The sequence below is a fragment of the Thermobia domestica genome, chromosome 17 (assembly GCF_964235325.1).
Source record: "Thermobia domestica chromosome 17, izTheDome1.hap1.1, whole genome shotgun sequence".
Taxonomy (NCBI): Eukaryota; Metazoa; Arthropoda; class Insecta; order Zygentoma; family Lepismatidae; genus Thermobia; species Thermobia domestica.
In genome coordinates, this window is record NC_137470.1 from 180324547 (window position 1) to 180352224 (window position 27678).

The 27678-nt window shown below is 35.9% G+C and overlaps 1 protein-coding gene across 1 annotated transcript in view; it reads left to right on the forward strand.

Moving 5' to 3' along the window:
• Positions 1–27678, forward strand: part of LOC145674257 (importin-4-like) — a 105827-nt gene that overhangs the window by 11815 nt on the left and 66334 nt on the right. Inside the window, exons 5-9 of the mRNA XM_081744092.1 lie at positions 5696–5953; positions 7953–8138; positions 16051–16269; positions 16758–17028; positions 25962–26078. Coding sequence (XP_081600218.1) covers positions 5696–5953; positions 7953–8138; positions 16051–16269; positions 16758–17028; positions 25962–26078 — 1051 coding nt within the window. The remainder of the gene's footprint in view (positions 1–5695; positions 5954–7952; positions 8139–16050; positions 16270–16757; positions 17029–25961; positions 26079–27678) is intronic.

The window sequence follows — 27678 nt, forward strand, 5'->3', positions numbered from 1 at the left end:
ACAGGTTACAAAAATATAGAGACGTTAAGGATGATCAATTACAATATGGTTTTAGAACTGGAAAATCAACAGAAGACGCCATAAATAGATTAGTAGACAATATAAAGGAAAAAAGGTACGAACGAAAATATGTCTTAGCACTCTTTATAGATATTGAAGGAGCTTTTGACAATCTTTGGTTTCCCTCTCTTCTAGAAAATATCAGAAAATTAAATTTGCCTAAATACATAATAAACTTAATAAGAAATTACTTATTAAACAGGAAAATCATAATACCGAACGAAGAAGGAGACATAGAAATTGAGACCGAGAAAGGTTGCCCACAAGGTTCTATCCTGGGACCAACTTTATGGGACATTGAGCTACAACCATGCTTGGAAGTATTAAACAAGATGCAGGAAGTGGACATAGTTGTTGCATTTGCCGACGATATTGCAATAACAGCAAGTGGAAATAGCAGAAGAGAATTAGAAATTAAAACTGCAAAAATAATAGAACAATTAGACAAGTGGAGCAAAGATAGTAAACTAAAACTATCAACGAGCAAAACTAAATACCTAATTTTTGGAACAAAGTTACAACGAAACCCAATAATAAAGCTAAATAATATAAACATAAAAAGAGAACAAAAGATAAGATATCTGGGAATAATATTAGATGAAAAACTAAATTTTGATGCACATTTTAAATATATAACAACTAGAGGGAACAGCATAGCAAATAAATTAATTACGATAGCTAGAAACAAATACAAACTACCATTGAAAATAATAAATTTGTACCAAGAAACCATTTTAGCAGCTGCAATAACATATGCATCAAGTGTTTGGATTGGGAGAACATTAGAAAATAAAACATATAAGAATAGATTAAATAGACCACAAAGAAACATACTCATAAGATTAAGTGGAGCTTTTTCATCAACATCACATAGCTCATTAAGTATAATATTAGGAGTAAAACCCATGAATATTGTAGCTCTGCAGAGGGCAGCGAACTATTGGTTAAGAAAAGGAAATCTAGACAAAATCAGGAATACATTTGATAAAGAACTAAATACCGAAAAAGAAATTGAAGATCATATGATAGCAATTTGGAATGAAGATTGGCAACGGTATGAAGGAGCTCACAGAGTACATGAGATATTTCCAAACTTAAAAGATAGACTACAAATAAAACATTTAAATCCCAGTTACGGAATAATTCATTTCCTAACAGGACATGGACCGTATGAAGATTACTTGTATAGAATAAAATCCAAACGAACACCAAGCTGTGAATGTGTAGAAATTGGCACACCAGAACACCACATTATGTGGTGCCCAACAATGGAAGATGACGTGATACTAAGAAGGGATATTCGAAACAAGACTTTACAAGAAATATTAACTAGTAAGGAAGATTGTGAAAAATTGAAAAAAATAACTAATGAATACTCAGATATAAGAAGAAATATGTACAGAAGAAATTTAAACAATGGAGAGAATTAAAGTGATGGGTGAAAGAAAATGAACGAATGTGAGACTTGTTCCTGGACCGGAGAAAAGACTCCAGGAGAGGAAACACAGGAAATCCGTGTCTCCCACCGGGAACAAATTGAATGAATGTATGCACCTCCAGCCAAGGGACTGGAAGAGGAATTCCGGTGCAAGAGTGTGTGAAGAAGAGTGCGTGAAGTGGAGAGTGGTGGTGGGTTCACGGGAGGGAATAGGGTAATGGCAAGAAAGGACAAAATGGAAAACACCGCATTTACCGTTTCGGGCGCCAGGTGAAGTTGGTGAGGATAGCACTGGGATACAACGGACCGGGGTCCACACTAAGTGCTCCGAGTGGACCCCGGACCCAGTCTATAAGTACCAGCCAAGATACCAAGGAACGCAAAATGAGCGGTTAAAAGAAATAAATAAATAATGAATACAGTATTAGAGTTAAATGAAAAGATAAATTTTTAGTATGTGGAAGAGAGAAAGTAGACAATAAATGGAAAAACATACAGGCTGAAAAACTAAAAGCTTAAGTTAAGCCAGAAATTCGTGTGGTGCAAGGTGAAGTTAAATATATATATATACGAGTATATATAAATAGAAAGTCATATAGGTGAAAAATGTGTCAGTGATTATTAGTGTTAGTGACAGCAAAAGCATACAGTGTAGTGTAGTGTTAAGAATATTAGTTTTGGTGCACAAGTGTTAGTGTGGAAACACAGGTGAAAACCATTAGTGCAGTGAAAGAAATAGGTGAATACCAAAGAAATATATTTAAATATATATAAAACATATGGGTGAAAAAACCTAATCATACAGGGAAAACCTGCAAGAAACAAGAAGAAGCCTAAGGTAAAAAGAAGAAGCAGCCAATAGGTAAAAACATAAATACGCAGAGAACACAGATACCAAACACACACACAGAAATACACAAAAAACAAGCAATCTAGATTCAAACTTATTTGTTAAATTCTTAGTTTTTTTTTGTTTTTTTTTTTTGTTTGTTTTCGTTTTTGTAAATTTTCCCTTTTTTTTGGTCTCTTTTCCTTCCCTATCCTTTCCCTCCCAAATTTTCCTGTTTTTTTTTTTCACTTATGGAAATAAAGAAAAAAAAACAAAACTACTATAGAAATCATTCGCAATGATGATAACTCGTCGGTTTTCGAATGCTCTAGGTAACCGACTAAGAGTAACGCGACTGAGCGAATGTAAAGAAAAAAAAAAAAATCAGCGCCAGTCGTGGCAATCAGCACTATTAATTGGCTGTGGCAGTCAGCACCCGTGGCAGTCAGCACCCCACCAATTGTTGAGGTCTTTTGAATTTGGCTAATCAGAGTGCTCCTTTAAGCCGCGTATATTCGACGATAACCGTTCGGGATAAGATAAAATTTGCTCGCCATGTAGACCTAATTTTATAACAAAATGACGACTGTCTATTTACTTTATTTTATATTCTTCCATATTCACTTTCAAAAGATCGGCGCCAGTTGCCATCTAATAAAGTTGATGCATTTGTTGCTTCTAGTACATAATCGCTTAGAAAAAGAAGCAATAAATGCATCAAATGTGGGACATGAATTTACAACACCTAAATGGCACATGCCTAACACATCTTGTGCTGTTAGGGTTTCTTCAGAAACAGTATGTAAAACAATTGAAACCACATCGCATGGTTTGCATTTTGAAATTTTGCGTATAACTGGATTTGTTTAAGTATTTCTTTCTACTGTGTTTGTGTGTAGCTTCAATTCATAAGCCTTTATAATTAGATGCCCAATATATTTGGCAATCACGCAGAAAACAACACCGAAGATTCTTCACTTGTGTTAATTTAACACACAGGCTGTGTGTCATTTCAACTATCGGCATTTGACACACAACTCCAAATGAAGAGTGAGTTGTTCTAACCACTTGTTTGTGTTATATTTTAACACAATCGTGTTAACACATAGGCATGTCGCTGAAATAACACAACGATTTTTTACAGTGCGAGAAACGTGAAAGAAACATTTACAGGCTCGAACGTTAAAAAAAATCATTAGTCCCAGGACTGGCAACGGGCAGAATACTTAATAATAATAATAATAATAATAATAATAATAATAATAATAATAATAATAATAATAATAATAATAATAATACCCATTATCGCAAACTAAAACGCAGATTTTGTGTTACGGAATTGAGACTTATTACAGCGGGAGCCGAGATAATCTTTTAACATGTAAGAGGAGCTGACTTGAGTTCACATTTTACGCAGTGGGACTACATTCAAGCAGAGTCGTTTTAAGTGAGAGATGGAACTACGAGTGTTGAATTACTTTTGAGTTCGTTTCCAACGGTCGTATTACAATTGCCGACCTTTATTCCAAACAGTTTGAGCGGATTTGTGCTACACTACGGCAAAAATATCCTACGTTACTGAAGCGAAAGCACGTCCTGCTGTAACAGGATAACGCAAAACCACACCGACTCCAGAAACGAAACAGAAAATGTAGGAATTTCGTTGCATCAAACTAATGCCACACCCGGCATATTGTCCTGATCTTGCCCCCTCGGATTACTACCTGTTTCACTCTATTGTGCATTCCCTGAAATAAAGTTGCTTCACCAACCAGTGGGAGTTGGGACCAGCAACTTCTTTCCTCTAAGAACAAGACGTAGTATTATGTGGAATCGAGGAATTGGCAGGACGGTGGCTTGCAAATAGTCCAATACAAGGGGCTATTCTTTGATCATTAACCTGCTTTAATAGCACCGTAATAGATACAAGTATATTGTCTACCGAAATTACAGGATCTACTACTTACCCCTTCTAATATTGTCATACCTTAACTCGACTTTAGCAGTGTTTTCATCTATACGCGTGGGCCAGTTGTTACTTTTATTCGTCTACTGTTCTTGATAATGAACTGACATACTATTCATTTCCTAAGTGTTTTAGAGTAAACATTGTTATGCAAGATATTTCTATATGTACGAGGATTGTTACAAAAGTTCTAATCCTACGTATAAACAGAGCAGCAGAGAATTTATGAATGGTGTTACTTTTCAACGTAGTTCCCTTAAAAGTTAACGAATTTTGCCCACCAATGTTCAAGTTCGCTAATGCCGTCGGAAAAAAGAATGATTTGTTGAAGGTGTGTAAAATTTCATCTGCAGCATGCATGACGTCATCATAAGTATCAAAATGAGTTCTCTGATAATTTCTTTTTCAGGTTTAGAAACAGATGGAAGTCAGAAGATGCCAAATCAGACGAATAAAGTAGGTGGGAGATCAATCCGTAGCCGCAATCGTGAATTGCTTTCATTGCTATGACTGACTTGTGGCTAGTGGCATTGTCTTGATGGAGAAACACAACTGCTGTCAGTTTTCCACGACACTTCTGCCGAACATCATCGAACCTTCATACTACTCCCCAGTCACTGTTCGCTTCTTTGGAAGGTAATCCACCCTTCCGAATCCCAGAAAACTATAGCCGTCACTTTTCCAGTAGAAGGCACTGATTTTGCCTTTTTGGGATAGGAGGATGAAGTGTTTCCACTGCTTGGAACTTTTTCTGGACCCTGGTTGGTAACGGTGGACCCAGGTCTTATCTACTGTTATAAATTGAGTTGTTGCGTCTGGTAAGTTTTGGATCAAATCTCAAAAGTTTTGGCACCCATCTTGCGGAAACCTTGCTCTTTACCAGACGATGGGTGATAATTAGGTCAACGCTTGTAGTAAATAAGTCCACTGTATCAGCAATCAGCCTGATGGCCATTCGCCAATCATTCATGATTACTTCATCCACTTAGTCAATGTTCTACTGAAGCAGCGCTTCCACGGGCCTTTCTGATCAAGTTTCATCTTTAATGGAGTCTCCCCTTCTGAAATTCGGCTGCCCATTTCTTCACTGTGGCATGTGAAGAGGCACAATCAAATATAATGAAAGCAGCAGCGTGGATCTCCCGTGACTTCAAACCTTTCTTGTCGAGATATTCAATAACAGCATATCTCCTTCAACATCTCCATTTGGTCACACTTTACTCACCTGTCTGTCTTTCTGGACCTGTAACAACATAACAACAGAATAAAAGTCGATATTAATACCAAGTTTGGTGTAACATGATAGGAAAATTCAATAACTACGACCTAAAAATATTACGTCTATTTCTAAGATTTCTTGGTTATAATTTATGTAACATTCGTATATATATTTCTTTTCTAGCTTCAACATTTAGTTTACAAGCTATTGCCGAACATGCTGTTTGTCATATGCAAGCACTCACTAATGAGTAGTGACAGTACGCTTGAGTTAATGGTACTTGTTGACGACTTGATTGCCCATTCAGCTGATATTCTTGCTGCTCGATTAAAGAATGTTGTGGAGTTGCTGCTGTATCTCTCGTCATCGACATTAGGAGATGAATGTGTAAGGATCAAGGCTTTGCAGCAACTGGGATGCGTCATAGAAAGGAAGAAGAGGGTATGTATTCTTAGGGGCCGTTCTCATATTATATAAAGGTATTTTTGACCAATTTTTACCACATCCCAACTTGTCTGTGTGCATCCAGCAATAGTCAGCAGACATGATGTCCTTGTGTTAAACGACAAAGCAAAATCCAGTCCGTAAGTAGGAATGACCAAGGAGGTTAGGCCTTCCCCTCCGACCACCTTCAGCCTCCTTTGGAGTTTTCATTTATTTGTTGATACGTTTGTCGGAATTATGTAAGGTAAACTTAAATCAGTCCATCCAAATATGACCTCACCCCCTGACTTTATGTTCAGGACATGAGTCTTCCAATTACCAGCAACAACCAACCAACCTAATCACCCCTCTATCATTGTTGCCAGCGTCGGAAACTTCAGCCCTGTTCCGAAACGGAATAATACAAGATATTCCACACACATACACACAAACAAATGAACACTTTCCTAGCTCTAGTCTACTTCACAAGTTTAAGGAACGTTTGGCAAAACACTGAAGTTTGTCGGACAGGGTACGAAACAAGGCTGTGGAAGAGAAAGAGTCTTTCTAGAATAAGTTTCTTCCAAGCTGCATAATGTCTTTGGTAAGGCAGCAGAAAATACAATTATAATTTGACATCATATTCTACATTAAATTGCTTATTTGTTAAAGGATTGGAAAATTGTATATTTCACTGGGTGGAAATTTTGGATTAAAAACATTAAGTTCCTGCAGTACATATATATTGCCCTTTTAAGCGCCCTGCCATGTGCCCCGCTTGCCTCTTTCTAGATACGGCCCTGCATTTTCCAAATATTCATTGACTTCATTAATTGCGTTGAGCATTAAGTATCCCCGACATGGCGCTCGAAAGACGGAGCAAACTGTTGATAAGTGGCAGTATGAAACCTTTCTCACGTAGCATGTTCTGTTGACGACTCTCGCACTGTGAGTACCATCTTGTCCCACATCATGATCTTTTCTTTGGATGGAAGAATTTCGTTGATTACCATGTAACAATGTGCGGTTGGAAACTTGTTTGCATTGTAGACTTCCGTTTTTGTTTGTTTGTTTGTTTTTTTAATCCTGGAGTCCAATCATTGTCGCAATGCCGAAAGCGTGTGACTGCAACCGAAAAATTCTTTGACGAACTAGGTATTGTAGTTTTCAGTTTTGTTAGCCTTTAAAAGTGGCACGCGTAAAATCGGACACTTCAATCACACGAACGTAATATATAAGTGATAAAACAGACTTGGTTTCATAGTACGACCATAGATACGGTTTTGCGCTTGGGATCGTTCATTGTATGCAGATTCCAGTTGAAAACCAGTTGAAATGCTCCAAGAGCATTGCTAGAACGAACTTTAAAAGAATGGAGAGATGGAGAGGGAAGGATAACTGACATTGTTCTTACATGTAAAAGTAACTCTTTTTATCCTCATCTTCTTCTGTTTCTCGCAAAAATTAGTAAAATATCATCTCTCTATGACTTACGGTTTCCGAAATATGGCTCCTTAAATTTCCCGAAATTTGAACTTTTTGGGCCAATATCTGCGAAACGGTGGCCAGTTGGCTAGTGGCCACCGGTTACTATTTGATACCAAAATGTTCACCATCCTCTTAGGTATTGACCAACACCAATATAATTTCTCTATAACTTATGGTTCCCGAGATGTGGCTCCTTAAATCTCCGGAAATTGGCCACTTTTGGCCAATATCTCGGGAACGGTAAGAGTGACGCAAAAATATGCATAATTTTCTCAGATAGTTTTTGATGCTGTATCGAATGGAGGACTCAAAATTGAAAAAAAAAAATGCAGATAACAGACACACACAGAGAGATATAGAAGTCAGTAACGAACTTCTACGTCAGTAACACGTTCTTTGAAAATGTGTTCGTAATTGAAACACGCTTAGAGGATCAATATTAGTAAACCTTAGTTTCCTTATTGTAATTATTTGTACTGCATGTAAATAGCATTGTATTGTATTGCAATGCTTTTTCTTGTTTCTCCAGGCCATTGTGCAAAAGAGTCTGCTCACCTCCATTGTGGAAAAAACTTTGAAGATCCTCGCCACGCCAAAAAATAACGGAGATGTCGATGATCTAGACACAACTAATGATAATCCTGTTCAGGCCGCTCTGCAGGTGTTGGATCTGCTGTCTCTTAGTTATCCAGCAGAAATAATTGTGCCTATATTTGTAAGTAAAATATTTTTTGCTTGTAAAAAGTCATATGCAAGCGCAAGAGCCTGATTAGGTAGTTTTAGGTTTAGTGATTAGGTAGTGAAGACTTTTAGTGTATTAGAATGTTATTGGTATTCAGAATTTATAATATGTTCTATCCTTAAAAATAAATCGAACGCAGAAGCCTTTTGAATACTTAGTTTCAGACTTGTAAACCCAAATGGATGCCAATATGCCTCATCAGAGTAACCAAACAGATAAAATAAGTACACCAAACACATGCAGTTCTCTAGATGGTTTCAGGAGTTGGTCTTACTTTATAAAATGCAGCGTAGTAGAGGTATTGCTTTACATTACTGAATAGAAATGAATCGATTTCTGTTAAAAAGAAGTGTATTTCTTGGAAGGTGTTGAAAGTATAATCCATTGAACTATATTATTATAATATAATATATTATTATAATATTATACTATGATATATTAATGTGTCCTGTTGGTTGGTCTATCAGCTGTACTGGAATCTGGACAAACGCTTAGGAATTTAGAGAATAAAACTTAAAGAAAACTCGCTTGGGTTAAAAATACAGATACTACCAATAAAATAATATTTTCTTACGTAATGCTACTTCCCTGCATTTCCAATTATATTTAGTCGCACAACATAAATAAAATCCACCTAAACTTATAATTGCCTGCTTTGGCGTTACACCAGGTGAAGATCAGTCTCAACTTTGTAGCCACAGTTTTAGATCCCGTAAAAGATACCGTGCGAAAATTTCACCTTTTATTCTGGCACTATATTAAGATTTGCAGGATTTTTATTTAGCATGTAGGTGGCTAAGTTATATTCCAGCATTACCCTCAGTATTCCCTGATATGGATTCAAAGTACTTTACAAGTCGAGTAAGACAAACAGTGACCACAAGTGTTAATTCAGAACTTATCCTGACAGAGATTTTTTAAGTACTGCCGGTTGTGTTTAGTACTGTTTTGAATATTTAGAATTATTAGATTTTCCTGTTATTCGAATATCTAAATATTCGTTTTTAATATTCGAATAATTATTCGTTATTTGAACAATATTCCGAACAGTTATTCAATGTCCGAATAATTGTAAAAGTTATTAGTTATCCGAATAACTAAAGTTTGAATGTTCTAATAACGAATAATCCGAAAAACCATTATTCGAATTTTATCCGCATTACGGTTTCTATCGGACTATCGCCCGATATCACAATTTCTACTGCAGGAAGTTACGTTGGAGCACAGACGTAGGAATTCCATCCTATTCCTCTCTACAGGTTTCCCACAGGCATCTAAGGAAATGGGCATGTCGATGTTTTAGACATCGTTTCAATAGTTCAAATGCCCATAAAATCACTGGGTTCGTGTCAGAGGTTCTTACAGGAATGTCACTACACAGATTTTTGTTTCCTGCATCATGACACGATAAAAGCGGAGGGATGATCTGTTGATACAGCTGGACACATTTTCCATATAAATCAGCGCCTGGTTCTTTGTTGGCTCCATACAAACGAGGGATGTCTTGCAGATAGATTAAGATAATGATGGATTCCTTGAAATAAACAGCATTCAGCTTCACGTTTTTGTCCACCTTACGCAGGATCAACTACCCCCATAACTGCATCCGGCGACAATCATGATTCCCTTTCGGAAAAAAACCGGCACTGCTGGTAAAACTCGGAGCATTTCTTTCATATTTGTCACGATAAATAATTACTCGAATTTCCCATTATAACTGAGATAATTGTAGGTCTTATCCAATGTGATAACGTCTTTTTTTATTTTGAACCCTCTAAGTATTTTTCGTACAGTTTGCACCAGTTTGTCTTACGTTCACTAATGTAGCGTGGTAGGAATCGTGAGCCCTGCCTTCATGAACGCATCACAGTTCAAGACTGCGGTGAATACTATGGCTGTTAGTAGACTGTTGCAGGTTTAGAACCCTGAGCTTTGCCACGTTGGACTGGTGGATTCGGTCAGTAACCGAATTCCACGAAGCACTTCAGTGAACACATTTACTGTTATCCTCAAATTGGGCCCATATACGTTTGCCTGGCCACGATATTGTTCACTGTGTTTACGCCGATCGTTAGACCATTTATCCGACACTATTTTCCTCTTCTGATGTATGAAAAAATGTTTGTGTTCCATTCTCAATAACGGTGCATTTTCGGGATCCTTTCACCAGGGGTGTAGCCATGGGGAGGGCCCATCGGGGCCCGGCCCCCCCAAATGACTTCCTGGCCCCCCCCAAATGACCAGCTTTTAAAACATCATTGTAAGATTACCTCGCTTCAGTCACTTGAAAATAACAAAGTTTGCATATAATTGATAATTTACGGTAAAACAGTATGGAAAAATACTATTTTACTATACCAATCGAAAAATAGTATGGTATTTCCTCCTTATACCAGTCGGAAAACAGTATGGTTTATTATTTTTTTTACAGCAGATCACACAGTTTACTGCGATATATATTTGACACTTTGAAAACAAACGTTTCAACAATTTACTGTAAATACTACCATAAAACAATGGTACTAAACTGATTTTTAAGTAGGCCTGCATTACATTTTTTATATGCTATAACCAGTATTAAAAAAAACATATTTATATCAGATGAAGAATTTGGTGAAAAACAACGTTTTTCAGTATGGATTTCAACTAATCGGTAATTTTCAATTATTTTTACATGTCACCAACCCCCTTTAGGAGTAATAATGGGGACTGAATTTGGATTTAAACGGCATCAGAAGTGGCACTGTTCGTATCAGCCACTTCGAAAACTATGATTCAACATTAATATTGGTCATTTTCGATCATTTTTGTATATCTTCCCCTTCTCTTCAAAGTGCACATTCAAAGTAAAGCTATAAAAAACATTCCAGGCCCGAAACTCATCTACGTTGAAAAGTTAATCGAAATCAGTTGGGTGAATGGTAACAGAGTGAATGGTAACTACGTGGACAAATTTGGGCGAGTGATAGTACATCTAACAAGAAGCAAAAAAAAAAAAAAAAGTCGTAGTGAACATGGGAAATTCCGTCCCGTTTAGGACTGACAGAGTGTCGAAAGCAATACATCATAGAGAGTGCGGTTAAAAATGTCACTTAGAAAGTCACACCTACTCTGTTGAAAAATGCATGTTTGGAAACAGCTATGCGTGCGCACGGAATTCCCCAAAGGAACGGAGGGATTCCCGGATATGCTGTAAAGGAAAGAAGTGTCACACGTTGTTAATCCTGTGTGCACACGTAGCTGCGTTTTCAAATATGGATTTTTCAATAGAGTAGGTATGACTTTCTAAGTGATATTTTTAACCGCACTTGTTTTTAAGCTGTTGGCCTCTGAAGTACATGTTCCCATGCTTTCAACACTCTGTCATTCCTAAGCGGAACGGAATTTCCCCCATGTTCACTAGGACATCTTTGCTTTTTTAAAGATATAATATCACCCGTCCAAGTTCGTCCACGTAGTTACCGTTCACCCTGTATATATAGATATATAGATAGATAAATAAATAATTACATTATTTCGGAAAGTTTCGAACTATAGCCTATATAAATTGAATCATACAGAAGTTATTCGAAGACGCACTAGACACCAGCATGACTGGTGAAGAACTCTGTGTATTACAATGCAATAAAACTCGGTTTTGCGGCTATCGCAGCATTGCATTTACGTCACACGATTTTCTGGAGTTAGTTGTTAGTGATCGTAACCACCGCTTTAAAATTCCTTCGCGTTCCCACTTGTATCGCTATTTCTGAGAATATTATTTAAAACTTCTGATTCGAATCATTACCCACTCATTCCTTCGAAGAAGTTTCGCATGTGAAACAGAAGAAACCTTTTTTTTTTTGAAACATTTTTTGACGGAACAATGCACGATTTGCAGACCTAAAGATATTAAAAACCTAATTCATCGGATATTATTGTCGTACTACTTTATTATTATTATTTTTGGATTTGAATATTTCTGAAGAAATCGAGTTTATTCGCATTCTCGCACTAATTTTTTTTTAAAAAAGAATTTGTATAGTGGTAAACTGAAGTCCGAAGTGCAAAGAAGATGCTCGAAAGCGAGATGTCCCTGTTTACAAACGAGATGTCCCTGCTCCTTCACGTGTGCAGCCACTTCGAATCTGTGGTCGACGAGGAACAGAACTCTGCATCGTTAACACTGGCGAACTTCAAATGCACGAAGCACCCTGTATCTCGGAAGAAGAGGTCGATGTTATTTCTTTAAATCCTGTTTTAACTGCATCTTCCGCAGTACTTTCTTCTTGCCAATCACCAGTGACCTAAAATGATGGGTGCGACCTCCTTGGTTAATTAAACAACCTTATGGGGATAAAAGATTATTACGAGTCTACCATTTTCCTAATACTTTGATTTGTTGGCGAAAAGCGCTATAAATATATTCACAATAATATAAGCATTTTCTAATAAAAAGTTCTACCATTAAAAATAATTTTTTATTGTAATAACCCCTAAAATAATCAAAATAATGAAAAAATAAAGATCAAAAAGTGTTACGTAACAAAGGGGTAGGGCTCGGCCTTGCGTTACGAAGTGTGACAAGCAGGAGGGTAGGGTAAAATTGGTCAAAAATAGCGTTACGTAATATGTGAACGGCCCCTAGAACAGGAAATAAGACATACAGTACTGGCACAATTATTATGGATTTTTGGAAAAATATAATTTTTTTTACAAAAACGACATTTAAGCAAACAAATAATAATGCAAATCAATTTTATTCACAAATAGTGAGTACTTCAATAGTAAACAACTATTTTAATATTTAGTTTGTCCACCCTTTGCATTAACAAGTGCTTTAACACGTCTGGGTGTTCCAGTGGTCAACTTTCTGCACAATTCCCTGATTCTACCTGAATGAACCCATACTTTGATATGACGTTGTATGAGTTCTGTTTTGGTCGTTATGGGAACTTCATGTATTTCATCTTTCAATAGAGACCATAAACTATCAATCGGATTCATATCCGGGGAATTTCCAGGCCACGAGAGCACTTCTACACCATTTTCTTCAAACCAGGTCTTCACTGACTTTGCCGTATGACACGGGGCAGAGTCCTGTTGAAAAATCCAAGGTCTATCGTCAAACCAGTCCCTTGTTTGAGGTAGCAAACGTCTTTGTAGTACTTCTTTGTACTTATACTGGTCCATGGTGCCATCAACAATCTCCAAACGAATTGTTCCATGCACAGAAATGGCTCCCCAGACCATGACCTTCTGAGGGAATTTTACAGTCTTCTTTAAACATTCCGGTGTAAATTGCTCACCTGATCGCCTTCTTACAGTCTGCACACGGTCGTTAAGCACTGCAATGATAGACTCGTCACAGAACACAATCTGCAACAATACAGGCCACAAAATAAGGCGTTGAACAGCTGAAGAAAGTGATGGAAACAATTGAATAACGAGTAGGCTTAATGACGTGAAAGTCTGCAAGGCTTAAAATTGGAAGTTAAGTTTAATATTTTGCATAATTTTAATATTTTGCATAATTTGTGTTATTAACGTTTTTACATGAATATTTTAAACTCCTTCCTTCTCCCATTGCTCAGATGTCCAGTCAACGTGAGCCTCTGCCCAGGCCTTGCAAGCCTGTTTCATCTTGTCAGTAAGGCGAGGCTTTTTTCTGGGACGATATGCTTTTAGACCACCTTCCAGTAGTCTCTTATTTACTGTTCTGCGAGCAATGGTAATGCCCTCTGCTGCAAGTTGGTTGGAAATCATTCTGCAAGATGCTCTTCTGTTGTTAATTGCCATTTTAATTATTTTTCTGTCCATTCTCGGTGTTGTTTTCTTAGGTCTACCACATTTTCCAACCATATTTGATGCCAAACTGTGGCCATATTCCAATTTCTTCTTGATATTACTGACGGTTTGAGTTGAAACTTTAAGTTTCTTCCCTATTTCTTTCTGTTTTAAAGTTGTTTCTTTCAATAAAACACTAATCTGTCCAACTTTGCGAGGACTCAAATCACGAACTTTGCCTATGTCTGCTCAATTGCATAAACACATTAGAAAATCTGGGGGAAAAAAGTTGGTATTAAACTTGAAGGCACAAAAAAACAAAAATAAAGTGATAACATGCAAATGGCAGGCGGACAATGCAATAAACACACATTTTTTCCACGCAAATGCCAGACTATTACTGAGCTCTGTCCAGACAATGCAGTGATTGTGTCAGGGTTGTCAGACATTTTCTCTCTGTATTGCCAGACACTCCCGTATAAGACTGTAAAACCAACTTAAAATAACTAATAAATATTTGTTTGGTACTGGTGTGGTAAAGTACCGGTAAATAAAATATTAGTTAATAAAATTGTTTGCAAGACATTTTTGCACAAAAGTTTTGTCTTTATCAAAAATCCATAATAATTGTGCCAGTACTGTAGATGTTAATAAAATAATTATGTTTTTTTAGTCACGAATAATAAATAATTATTTTTGTCAGGAAATAAAGAAAATAAGTGAAATTTCAAAGAAAATTAGCCTTATGTAGATAGGTTCTGCGTACAAGGGCTTAAACTAGTTATGCAAAAGGTATATTCCGGGTCCGGTAAGGAATTTGGTCCGGGACAGTGATTATTGGTTAAACATAATAAAAACTACCTGGAATATAATTTATGCACAAAAAGCAAATAATAATAATAATAATAATAATAATAATAATAATAATAATAATAATAATAAGAAGAAGAAGAAGAAGAAGAAGAAGAAGAAGAAGCTGGAAACCAAAATTTGCCGGTTTTTTCATGCCTCAAAAACACTAGCTGCTACATAATTTCTTTTGGCTTTGTAGCTGGCCCCCCCTCAAAAACGACGGGCCCCCCTACATAAACCTGCTGGCTACACCCCTGCCTTTCACTTACACCAACACGACTTTGATTTCTGCAGGCTCTCACACAACTAGTCACGAGGTTACTTTCATTGTTCTGACTTAGCTACAAAGGTCACAGTAGTGTTGCTAAATCGACATTATATAAACCGATCAACCCAAGGATGTTACAAAATAGAGAATCTGCCCATACAACAAAATCGTGAAGCCGTACGTCACAGTTTCGCCATACCTACTCCGCTCGCTCGGCGCCAGTAAAATTGTAATGCTTCGAGCCAACAATCATGGAAGAAGTGAGAGTAGCCAATCTGACGTGCCGGCTCAGACGATGCTTGGTTGTTTTTTGGCTTCATTGAGTTCATATGAAAGAGATACGTATGGACAGATCCTCTATTTTATAACTGCCTTGGATCAACTTTCCCTGTATTATTAAACGGTATGTTTGGTTTAACAACGTTCATAAAGCAGCTAGTAAGTTAGTTACTTCAGTTATTAAAACTTACAGAGCGGAGTTTTGAGAACGGAGCAGCCTCTAAAATTGGCAGGAATGTATATACAAACTTAAATGCGCTGAACACACCATATTCCAAAGCCTGCTTTTTAAGTGAAGCTATCATAAGTACGAAAAATTTATAATCTATTTTATTATACGTTACGGTTTCTCTGCGAAACTTAATATGTTAAAGCAGATCTTACGTGTTTAATGGAAGCAAAAAGTGTATCGAGGAGCTCATTATTTATTTATTTATTTTATCATTTACCTATAACAGAGATATTGATCATTTACAATCGGTATTACAATAATTGAAATAAAATTCAATTGTTAGCTCTGACGTTTAGTATTCTAACCTTTAATGCGGAAGAACGCTGTACTATTTCTGGTTATAATCCTACCTGAAACTATAGATTCATATCTGATATAGTGTCGGTAGTGATACGCTTAAGTCCAAAGAAAAAATAGGGCATATGCCAACCCTGTTGCAATGGCTGAAAGTATTAGTTTAACTTACAAGTGCTTTGTTTGTATTTCAGATGTCTAATATCAATGCATATCTGCTAGTCGACAACAGGAACTACAGGAGGGCTGGTTATCTAGCAATAGGCGCCCTGGCCGAAGGATGTGCCGACCACATCAGAAATAATCTTTTGGATGATTTAATGGAACGGTTAAGAGGGGGAATGACTGATCCTTCAGTTGTTGTACGAAATGGTGCTCTGTTTGCCATAGGACAGTTTGCAGAGTATTTGCAGGTAATACAAGCTAGTTATAGTTTTAGTATTAACAACATTGTTTTCTTCACTACACTCCAATTAACGTGTAAATGTAATTATTTTATTTCGTATTGGTTTTGAGGTTTATTTCAAATAACGACTCATTAACTGAAGAATTCTAAAGAAGTGCCTAGGATTACAGACTTAATTGAAATTTGAACAAGTTATATATATATACAGGGTGTTAATGAACTCTAGCGACAAACTTTAAGAGGTGATTCCTCACATCAACATAAGAGAACAAGTTCATATGGATCTATGGCGAAAAGTGCTTAGTTTCAGAGCTAGGGCTCGTGAATAATCATCAATCAATTGGATGGTTTCCTTTGAATATAAATATTGGTTTTACTTCGTTCTAGAATTATCTTTACCATTTTGATTCTAAATATTATTAATGTAAACAAAAGTCTCACATTGCGTAAATCTAGATCTTTGTTAAGTGAATTAATGGAAATTTTTCCTTCCAGCCTGAAATCAGGCATTTTGTAAGGCCAGTTGTTGATGCATTGATGACTTTCTTGATGGATTTATGCATCGAAGTGGAGAGTGGTGATCATAGGCAGCAGCCTTTGTCTAACGCAGATCGCATCTTCTATCCACTTGAAATGATTTGCACAAACTTAGGGAGAGAGTTGAACCCGTATTTACCAACCTTAGTTCCTAAATTGTTCGTTGCCTTGGAACCCGGCAGTCCAGTCCGTATGAGGGAGCTGGCATTCGGCAGTTTAGGCGCAATAGGTAAGTTTTATCGCTGTAGAATTACTTACTGATGCATCATATTTGAGAGAAGAGTGCCATCAAATGTTAACTTGGACGGAACAAACAGAACAATTGTAAGGTTTTGAACAAGCTTTTGGGTAAATACTTAATATTCTTGCTTCTCATGGAAGAAATACAACCTCTATTTCCCATCCTAGTGTTTATGTTCAGGGGCTGACTTAGGAACTGTGGGGCTCAATTGGGAAAAATGTTACGGGGTCCCAGGGTCACAACAAACTTGCACACATACACATACACACATCAATATACTTGAAATTGATTTCCCTCTGAAATATTACTGTGAAAGCAAGCATGCGAAGGGAAAGACAAATATGTGAGTGTTACACTTGTAATTCAAATAAAAAGTTATGAAATACCAATTAGAAGAGAATAACCCTTTGTCAAGTCATATAGAATAAGTAGGTTTTAGGCTGGGAACCATGGGCGTCTCTGGCGGGGGGACGGGGGGCGCGTCCCCCCCAATATTTTGAAATACGAAATATTCAATATTTTATTTTAATTTATTTAGATACTCACTAGCAGTTAGATCATTTCCTTTGATGCCCCCCCCCCCCAAATTTTACGTTCCAGAGACGCCAATGCTGGGAACACTCACGGAAGTTCAGGAAATTCGGTTCCCGCTAGACTTGTAGAACTTCATGCATATTTTGGAAACTCCCTTGTGGATATATGGTTACAAAATGGAACTTCAGCATGAGTTAAGAAGGTTTTATTCCCGGTAGGAACACACGTTATTCAAATTCTACGTTAAATTGTAAGTTGACATCTTGGTACTTGTGGAAAGATTACTTCTTTGCTAAGGAAACCATTGAAATCGAATGCATATCTGAATTTCAATGTGTAAGGAAAATATTATTTTGTCCTTTTTTAGGAGATAATAAATGTTATAAATATATTAGAAATGAGGCTAATTAAATTTTCACCACTACTTAGTTTTTTCAATCCGTTTCAAATTACACCGTTACTAAGTATGATTACACTATAATGCATGACATTTATGACTCACATGTGAAAACTGTTTCTAATTGCATTTTTTCTCCTGAATCCAAATCTGTATTTCTTATTTTCCTAGCACGTCAGGTTTTTTCACAATTTGAGAAAACGTGTTGACTCACATATGAGAAAAATAATGTCTGTGCATCTACAAAACATACATTTTGCAACCGCGTCAGGTGAGAAAACATGTAGCAGACACTTAAAAGTCGAGTGTTGAAATGTTGTTGTGTCTTTCCTGCAGATGTTTAGGATTTTTCTATTCCAGTTGTTAGAAACAGCACGTTTTTTGCTATTATGGGGACTCGATATTGCGTGAATCATCCAGATTCATTTTGTTATATTTGTGGCAAGTTTGTTGTTGAAAAACAGCGACAGAAAATAAGTAAGTTTGTGAAGGTAGCGTATCGGGCGTACTTTTTTATGGATATTGGTGATCAAGACAAGAGTTTCGCACCTCACATTGTGTGTCGAACTTGTGTTGAGGGATTGCGATTGTGGATGAAAGGTGCAAAGAAATCTATGCCTTTTTCCACACCTATGGCTTGGAGACATCAGAGAGATCATAGCACTGACTGCTACTTTTGTCTTGTGAAAGTTAAAGGTCACAGTAGGAAAACGAGAAAGAACATTGTGTATCCCAATTTTCCGTCAGCAAGTAGGCCCGTTCCCCACGACGAACATTTACCCATCCCTGTCCCACCTGCCAAATGTGACAGTAGCTCCGACATAGAAGATGAAGGTGAAACACCATCCGATATTTATGTACCGATAGGGACAACAGAAGCTAGTCATCAGTTGACAGAGAGTGAACTGAACAACCTAGTCAGAAACCTCAATTTATCGAAAGGAAAAGCACAAATTCTTGGCTCCACTCTTAAATCAAAGGACCTGCTTGCGCCCGGAGCATATTTTGCATGGTATAGGCATCACGAACAGGATTTGCTGCCCTTCTTTTCAGAGTCAGACTGCATGGTATACTACTCAAATGTAAATGGGTTAATGCATTACCTTGGAATTGAATATAATGCCGCTGACTGGAGACTGTTTATAGATTCCAATAAAACAAGCCTGAAAGGAGTACTTCTTCATAACGGAAATACCAATCCATCTATTCCTGTAGCACATTCGGTAGTAATGAAGGAAAATTACGAGAGTATGCAGTGTTTGTTAAAGAATGTAAAATATGATGACCACAAGTGGCGTTTATGTGGTGATTTCAAGGTCATTGGTATATTGCTTGGACTATAGGCTGGTTACACAAAAATGCCTTGCTTTCTATGTGAATGGGACAGCAGGGCGAAATCCCTTCACTGGGAGCAACAGGTGTGGCCAAACAGAACTGCATTCGTCCCTGGTGAGAAAAATGTTCTCCATGTACCATTAGTGGAACCTTCTAGTGTCTTACTTCCGCCACTGCATTTAAAGTTGGGCGTTATGAAACAGTTCGTGAAGGCTTTGGACAAAAATGGGGCATGCTTCAAATACATTTGTGACAAGTTTCCAAAACTGACACAAGGCAAACTGAAGGAAGGTATATTTGTAGGGCCACAGATAAGACAGTTAATGATGGATCCAGGTTTTGAGAGTACGATGGGTGAAGCTGAACGGCTTGCGTGGGCAAGTTTTAAAAATGTGGTGAATAACTTTTTGGGTAATAACAAGGCTGAGAACTACGAAGAGCTTGTCAGTGATATGTTATTGCACTTCCGATGATTAGGATGTAATATGAGTGTGAAACTACATTTCCTGCATAGTCACTTGAGTTACTTCTCAAGTAACCTTGGACAGTTCAGTGAGGAACATGGCGAGAGATTCCATCAGACAATTAAACTTATGGAGAAAAGATATCAAGGAAGATGGAATACAAACATGCTCGCTGATTTTTGTTGGCTTCTGAAAAGGGAATAATGTGTACATTCCGTTTTTTTCTTAACTGGCTTCATATATGGATTTCTGTTTCATATATATATTTCAGTAACTGTTAGTGTTGCTTATTGCACTACAAACTACTGAAAAACTTTAATTTACGCATTTGTGTTACATGTATATTTGTTCCTATAGTAATGCACAAGTATTACTACTGCTGCTATAGTAACTACAAATAACACCAATGCCGATTCTAACATTGCAAAATATGTTTGGCTATTTATCAAAACATACATAAATATCCATAAGTAAAATCGAAGTATTTATACCTAGGGTTTCTATTCTTGCTTACGTAATAAATAAGTATGCGTATATTTTAATACTAATATGTGAAAATTAGTTGTAGATTAAAAAGTAGGCGTGCTATGGAAAACGTAATCATATTTTTGAAAACTACATAAATGTATAACTTTGAAACACACTTAACATTGTATTCATCTCGAGCTTTAATTTTTTTTATTTTGTTTCAGAAATGTACAAATTTCGTAATTTTCACATGTTTCTGTGCTTTTTGTGCAAAAACCTGATGTGTTAGGATAAAAATAAGTTCAGTTTCGTGATCAGCATCCCCAAATTATCTAAGAACAAGAAAAATCGAAGTCATCAGAAACTTCATCCCAAAATGTCGCACAGTGTTATTAATGGATATGTAATCGAATAATTTTTACACAATGGATTGAGAAATTTAAATGAAAGAAATATGTTGGCCCTATTTAAGAATTTAAACAATATATTAAACTGAAAAATCACTGGACGCCCCAAAGATATAGTCCATTTTGCCACCACTGACGATGTGACTTCCTTCTTATAGAATTCTGGAGGCGCCACTGATTTATAGATTAGCATTGTTGCCTAAATGTTGATGAGTGACCCTCTTTACTGTTTTATATAATAGTATATTTAAATCAGTATTTGTGGATAAACAAGTATTTGTATGATGGATATATAATATGTGAGTATGTATGATTGGCCAAGACCTGTCTTTGTGAAACGCATAGTTGTGACTAGTAACTGTAAACCAATTATTCGTGACCGCTGATGATGTAGATTTGACAGGACAAAATATAGAGTTAGTAATATGTGTCTGGTGGCGTGTAAGGAAATCTATCTCGAAGTAAATATAGAGAAGAGGAAGTGCATGGTGACAAGTCGAAACAATATCCACAGAAACATCGACTTATAATAATATAAAGGTGCGTAACTTGAAATACGTAGGTTTACTGGTAGAAAGTAAGAATACGATAAACTACAAAATAAAAGAAACACGTTAATACCTTGGAATGTTGATATGAAAAAAATCCTTCCTAACTATTTATAAAACTACATGAACTGATGTAAAATAAAGGGGTACTTCCGGTTGACGTGGAAAGTTGAAATTTGACATAATTGTAACTTTCCAGGGCTACCCACAGGAAAATTGTCAGAAGTGAATATTTTTAATTTTTAGTGGTCTAAAGGAGGGATGAAGGAATTCCCCATGTTATTTAAATGGGCCTTTTTTTTACCTATAATCTCATGTTTTAGGTACCTGAAATTGGAATAAAAATTTCAAATTAGTTATGCTTGTATGTTTTTGTTAGCGTTACATAAGTATATTACTAAAAATAAAAATTCCAACTTTAGAGTGGTTTTATGTGGACCTGAAAAATCTTTTCCATGTTATTTATATGGGACCACTTTTACACCCCAAAATTATTGGGCACTTCCTGTAGGGCTACAATGATTAAGTTTGACATGATATTAGCTTTTCGGACTAACCAACAGAAAAATTGCCAAAAGTGAATATTTTTTTAAGTTTTAGTGGTTCTAAATTGACGATGAAGAAATCCCCCATGTTATTTAAAAGGGGCTTTTGGACCTATAATCTCATATTTTAGATATTTGGAATATGAATAAAAACTTGAAATTCAGTATGGTTATACGTTTTCGTTAGTTAAATTGTTCGTCAACTAAATAAATAGCCAAAAATAAAAATTTCTAAATGTAGAGTGGTTTTATGGAGAACTGAAAAATCTTTCCCATGTTATTTATATGGGACGTCTTCTACACCCAAAATGTTTAGGCACTTAAGGCAGGATTAGAATTATGAAATTTGGAATGATTGTAGCCTTCCGGAACTAACCTACAAGAAAATTGCCGAAGTAAAAATTTTTAGTTTTTAAGGGGGCTAACTGAGGGATGAAGAAATTCTCATGTTACTTAAATGGGCATTTTCTTGGGATACAAAATATTATCTTTTAGATAGTTGAAATAGGAAAAAACACTTGAAATTTGGTAGAATTGTGAGTTTAAGAGGTGCGAGGCCCTAGGGCGAATAAACGCTGGGGTCAGGGGCGATGCCCCCAGCTGGGCCAATTTCAGGAAATATAATTAAGGAGTTAATGCACGAAATTCACGCTTGATGCAAAGTCTGATACATAACAGATGCGAGACCGTAGGCCAAGTGAACGCAATAGTCTGGCGGCGTAGCCCCCAGCTAGCCAAAAGTTAGTTAACTTCATATAACCCTAACCTAGTTTTATGTATTGTATTGACTTACAGAGATGTTGGTTGGTGACTTACTGAGAAAAGCACAAACTGAGGGTTTTCGAAAAGTTAGAGGAAAATGCTCAGCTCAAAGGCGGATTAACAAAAGGACAAAATTAGTTATGTGATACGAAACTTCACAATGGTTTAGGTCATCGTGCATTATACTCTGATAAAGCACTAAGGAAGATCACACGAAATATTCATATGTAGGATGTAGATAGCTACCCTTATTCTTTCAGACACTAACGGATTTACTCCGCTTACTAATATAATTCTTCTAGCTATCTATTGAATAAACAAAAATAAAAAATTCACTTCCGTCCAGCAGTTATCGAGCAGAGTAACTAACAACAAAATCTTATAGACGTCACTGCTTGATCCTAATAAAATGAAGCATTGGGTCGTAGTTGTAAAAACTTTTGCGTAGTTCACGATACTCGTACCAGGATAACATAAATCAGTATCTTTGGAAAATAGGTGAAAACAATTCAAAATAAATTCAGTTGGCACATGATAGAATCAAATGAAGAGTTGTGTTAACTGTGGTGACAAATATTCTGGGTTTTGAAGCCATAGTTAGTTATCACTACATGTGTTATTTTCTCAGTGCACAGACTCAGGGACGTTTTTAACCTCCCGGCGCCCTAGGCACTTCAAATAGTTAGCCCTCCCTACTATTTCCAGAGCACCCCCTCCTTCAGTTATTACCTTGCCAGTTTGGGATTTTCCCTTAACTCTCTTACTCTTTTCCCTTTCTGTGTTTTTGCTCTTTGGAGAGTCTCTCCATTATCCATCCACCACCTATGGACCCGCCGTGTCTGCTAATAGCAGAAAACATGTATTTTTCCTAATATTAATACAGTTAATAGTTTGTTTTCACCCCCCAGTTATCCTCAGACAACTGTCCTTAAGTATTCTTATTTATCAAGTAATAGAAATCTCTATTTTCAAGCCGCCGAGATCTAGTTTGTTTGTATCCAGGGAGCTCAACCGGAACGGAAATGACATTTTCTGCACCAGCGAATTTTAATTTTTTTATCTTTTTTCGTCCTCAAAATTTTTGCACACCCAAATCTTTTGCTCCCTAGGCACGTGTCTAGCGTGCCTAAGAAGAAAAACCGGCCCTGCACAGAGTTCAATATAATTCGCAAAGTTTACAGAAGATTCCTTGATCGCAAGTTACACATATAGTTAAAATATTTATTTCCTGGAAGAAATAAATTTGGACCAGCTATTTATTTATTTATTTATCTATTTTATTTTATTTTATTTTTTAATTTTAATGATTCATTACTCGAATCTGTTTGTGTTGTTATCGGCGACATTGGATATGACAATAAGTTGAGCTGTGATATTTCCATTTATCTCCTTCGTTCATCATTAGTACACGTAGATATTATGGATGTAATGAAGTGACAAGTAATCACATGGTGCAAAAAAATAATAATAATAATAATTTGTAAGTCACTGGTAATATCTACGAAGATAATTACAATTCACAGAACAAAGAATCATTCGTCCTGCTCAGTCATTAATTAAAACCAAAATGTTCACAGCAATTTCGAAGAAACTGCTATTTTAAGTATATTGTGTGATCTAACATACTGGAGTTTTCTTTTTTTTTAGCATTGAGTATATTTATGTCACCGAAAGTTAAGTAAAACTTACGGGCCACAACACTAAAATTTCTGGCTCTCACTTCTTAAATTGAATCATATTATGCTGTAATTGTTAGAAAAGCGTTTAGTTTTGAATCATAAACAAAATTATAATACGGTCTTTTGGAAAATTGAATCGAAGAAAACACCTCCATGAGTAAATTACCCTTTGTGGAATCTTTCACTACAAACATTCATGCCATATTGTAGGATTGTTAGAGAAATATTTATTTATGAAAGATAAACGAAATTTCCCAAGTCGTTATTCCGAAAATCCTTTCCTCACTTTAGAAATTTTATGAGTACAAAATTGGAAAATAAAATATCGAAACTGCTCCTCTCCCTCCATTTAGAAGCAGAATTAAAAAAAAAAAACAAACAAAAAAAAAAAAAAAACCACTGAAACATGAGTCTGCATTTTTCTTTTGTTTCTTTTATTTTTAGAAAATAATTTGTACGAGTATGCCAAGTTTCATCTACCTAAGATGAGGAGCTCGTGAGATGCTAAATTTTCGACACACATCTAAACGTCCTCCTTCCCCTTAGGATACATATTTTAATAAAAGTAATATGATAAAATCCTGTACAGATGACAATATGATGTCCTAATTTTCATTTCAAATGGTTCAGCAGTTTTTCAATAACGATGTAATAGATGACGTCGATTTCATATTTACATAACTGAAAAAAAAAATAGCTCAGTTGAATAATATTAAATGATGTCCCAAACAAATTCAAATTTTAAATACATTTACAGTATACAATATGAGGCAAAGCTACGTTAGAAGTTTGGAACGACTAGAGGGCATGATACCTTATCGTGGATGAGGCTAATAGAGATGGAACCGCATCTACTACTGTATAGTACCATTATGCTGGCCACCTTCTTGTCCACCATCTTGGTTTCAAGTTCAAATACGAGTAAAAAGGGGGCTCGTACTTCAGTAAGAAGGATGTCATGTGACATATTACCATTTTAGAGAACCTCTTCACTTCAAACACTTTGGCATTACTTCCAACATATGTCTAATCATTTAATAGTTATTACCTGCAAAATATACGTTGGGGCCACGGTGGCTCAGTGGTGGACTGCTCGCCTCTGATGCGTAGGGTTCTCGGTTCGATCTCAGCTCAATCCAAGTGGGCTTTGTGGTGGACAAACACCGGTTTGCATGGGTTTTCTCGGAGTTCTACCGTTTCTTTCCACTTTCATCATGCCATTATTTTGATTCATTTCTCACCACTATCGTCTCCTTTAGCCTACACAGCGTAATCGTGGGACGTAAAACTGATTGATTTCATTTCATTTTATAATATATATTTAATAACTTACAACTGTCTTTTCAAACTTACAAGGTACCTTTACCTCACATTGCATACTGTAAATGCATTAAAAGCTTGAGATTCGTTGGGGCAACATTTAATATTATGCAATTGAGCTAAATTTTTTCCCATGGGTTACTTTGGTCTGATATGGAACTATTTCAGAGGGTGAGACTCAAAGAAACTCGGAGATCTAACAACAAAGACCACCCTAGTATATACTGCCTATAATCGTGTGAAACATACAAAGCTACCACATCTTTATAATACTTTTATGTTACTATATAAGTGAGAGGATATTAAGCAAAATCTTCGAGAGCTGAGTAGCAAAACAGACTAGACTGGTTTCGTACAAATTTTATACGAGGTGTAATGTAAAGCTCTTTTTTTCTGCCTTTATTGAATATTTGTTTGATGTTCACTGATATATTCTAAGTATTATCCACTTTCTCTTGACAGTGTGTGCTGCAAAAGAAGCAATTATGCCTTATTTCGATAAATTGTTTGACTATATCCGTTACTATGTGAACAACCACACGAAAGATAATGTATCACGAGTCCAATTGTACGCGATGGGTAAGTATTTATACTAATTTAAAATCATACGTGGATCAGTTTCATGTTTTATTTTTATTTTTTTATTTTTAACTTGTATAAGTTAATTAAGAGCATTTATTGTGTCGTGTTAATTGTTAAATATCGCAATTTATAAAACGCTAGAAATACAGTACTGTAATTTTAAATACCTAAATTCTCAAGCAGTCAAGCTATGCACTGTGGCTTAGAATTTTTACTGTATAATGCAATGACGTAAAATAAGTCAATAAATGACAATGCTGTGTTATTATCCTTCAACAAGGTAACAAATCATAATTGATTTTGTTTTCCAGTCGTTAGAAATAGAATAGAATATTTTATTGTCATTATGTTTGTCTCCAGACAATAGACAACATCAAATGAAGTTATACAATAAATTTCATTTTTCTTAACCTATATCAATATATTTTTATCTTCTTCAAACTCCTTAATATTATAATAGGGTACAGCAACTAACTAATTATACATTTTATTTGAAATTGAGTAATAGGTAAAGTTTGCATATTTAATGGTAGCCTGTTCATAAATGCTATACCTTGTATTAGCCTGTTCATAAATATTATACTTTATATAGCTAATTTTACTTTTTGATAGCCTGCTACACAGTATATCAACTTGTTTCGCAGATCTTGTGTTATATGAATGAATATCTTGTTTATGCTGCATATCTAATATATTTTGTTTTGCATATATTGAAACTACATATATATATATATATTAACAACAATCATAATTTTCAACTTACAAAACAAAGGTTTAGAGTGTTCTTTATATAATGCCTCACTAATTATCATAATAACTTTTTTTTTGTAGTAACAGAATTTCATTCATATAGTTGCTGTTGCCCCCAAACCATAATCCATGGTACTTTGGAGGAAAGCAAAATATGCTGATCTTATATAGTTCTTCGGGACTATATCTCTTAAATTTCGTAGTAAACTTATTGTTCTCGAACGTTTTACATGTGCTCTCAATGTTAATTGCCTATCCGGAATAATGCCAAATTTTTTTACATTCTTCGACACTTACGGACATTCATTCATTAAATATTTGTGTAGTAGTTTACTTCTTCGTTAAGAAGAAATATGTTTGTCTTAAACCATTATTTACTTTCTATAAAGGTTTCTTCATTCAATTTCATCAATTCTGTAGAATTATTGCTGATGTCTAGCAAAGTGTTATCATCAGCATAAAGAAAGGATTTAGCTGATATATTAAGTGGTAAGTCATTTATCATCTATATAAACAACAACGGCACCAGCACTGAACCTTGGGGAACCCCATGTTTTATTGGTATACTATCCGATTTCATTTCATTAACATTAACAATCTGAGTACAACCTTCTAGGTATGTTTTAATTAAGTTCAGATTCTTACCTTGAAAACCATAATACCCCAGTTTTCTTTAAAATATACTATGTTATACATAGTCCAAAGCTTTGCTTAAATTACAAAATGTGATCAATGCAAACCCTTATTCTCAAATATTTCATATATACATTTTACACGATTCTCAATGGCAACTATCGTTGAGCTACCTACTCGAAAGCCAAACTGTAAATGATCAAGCATTTTGTGT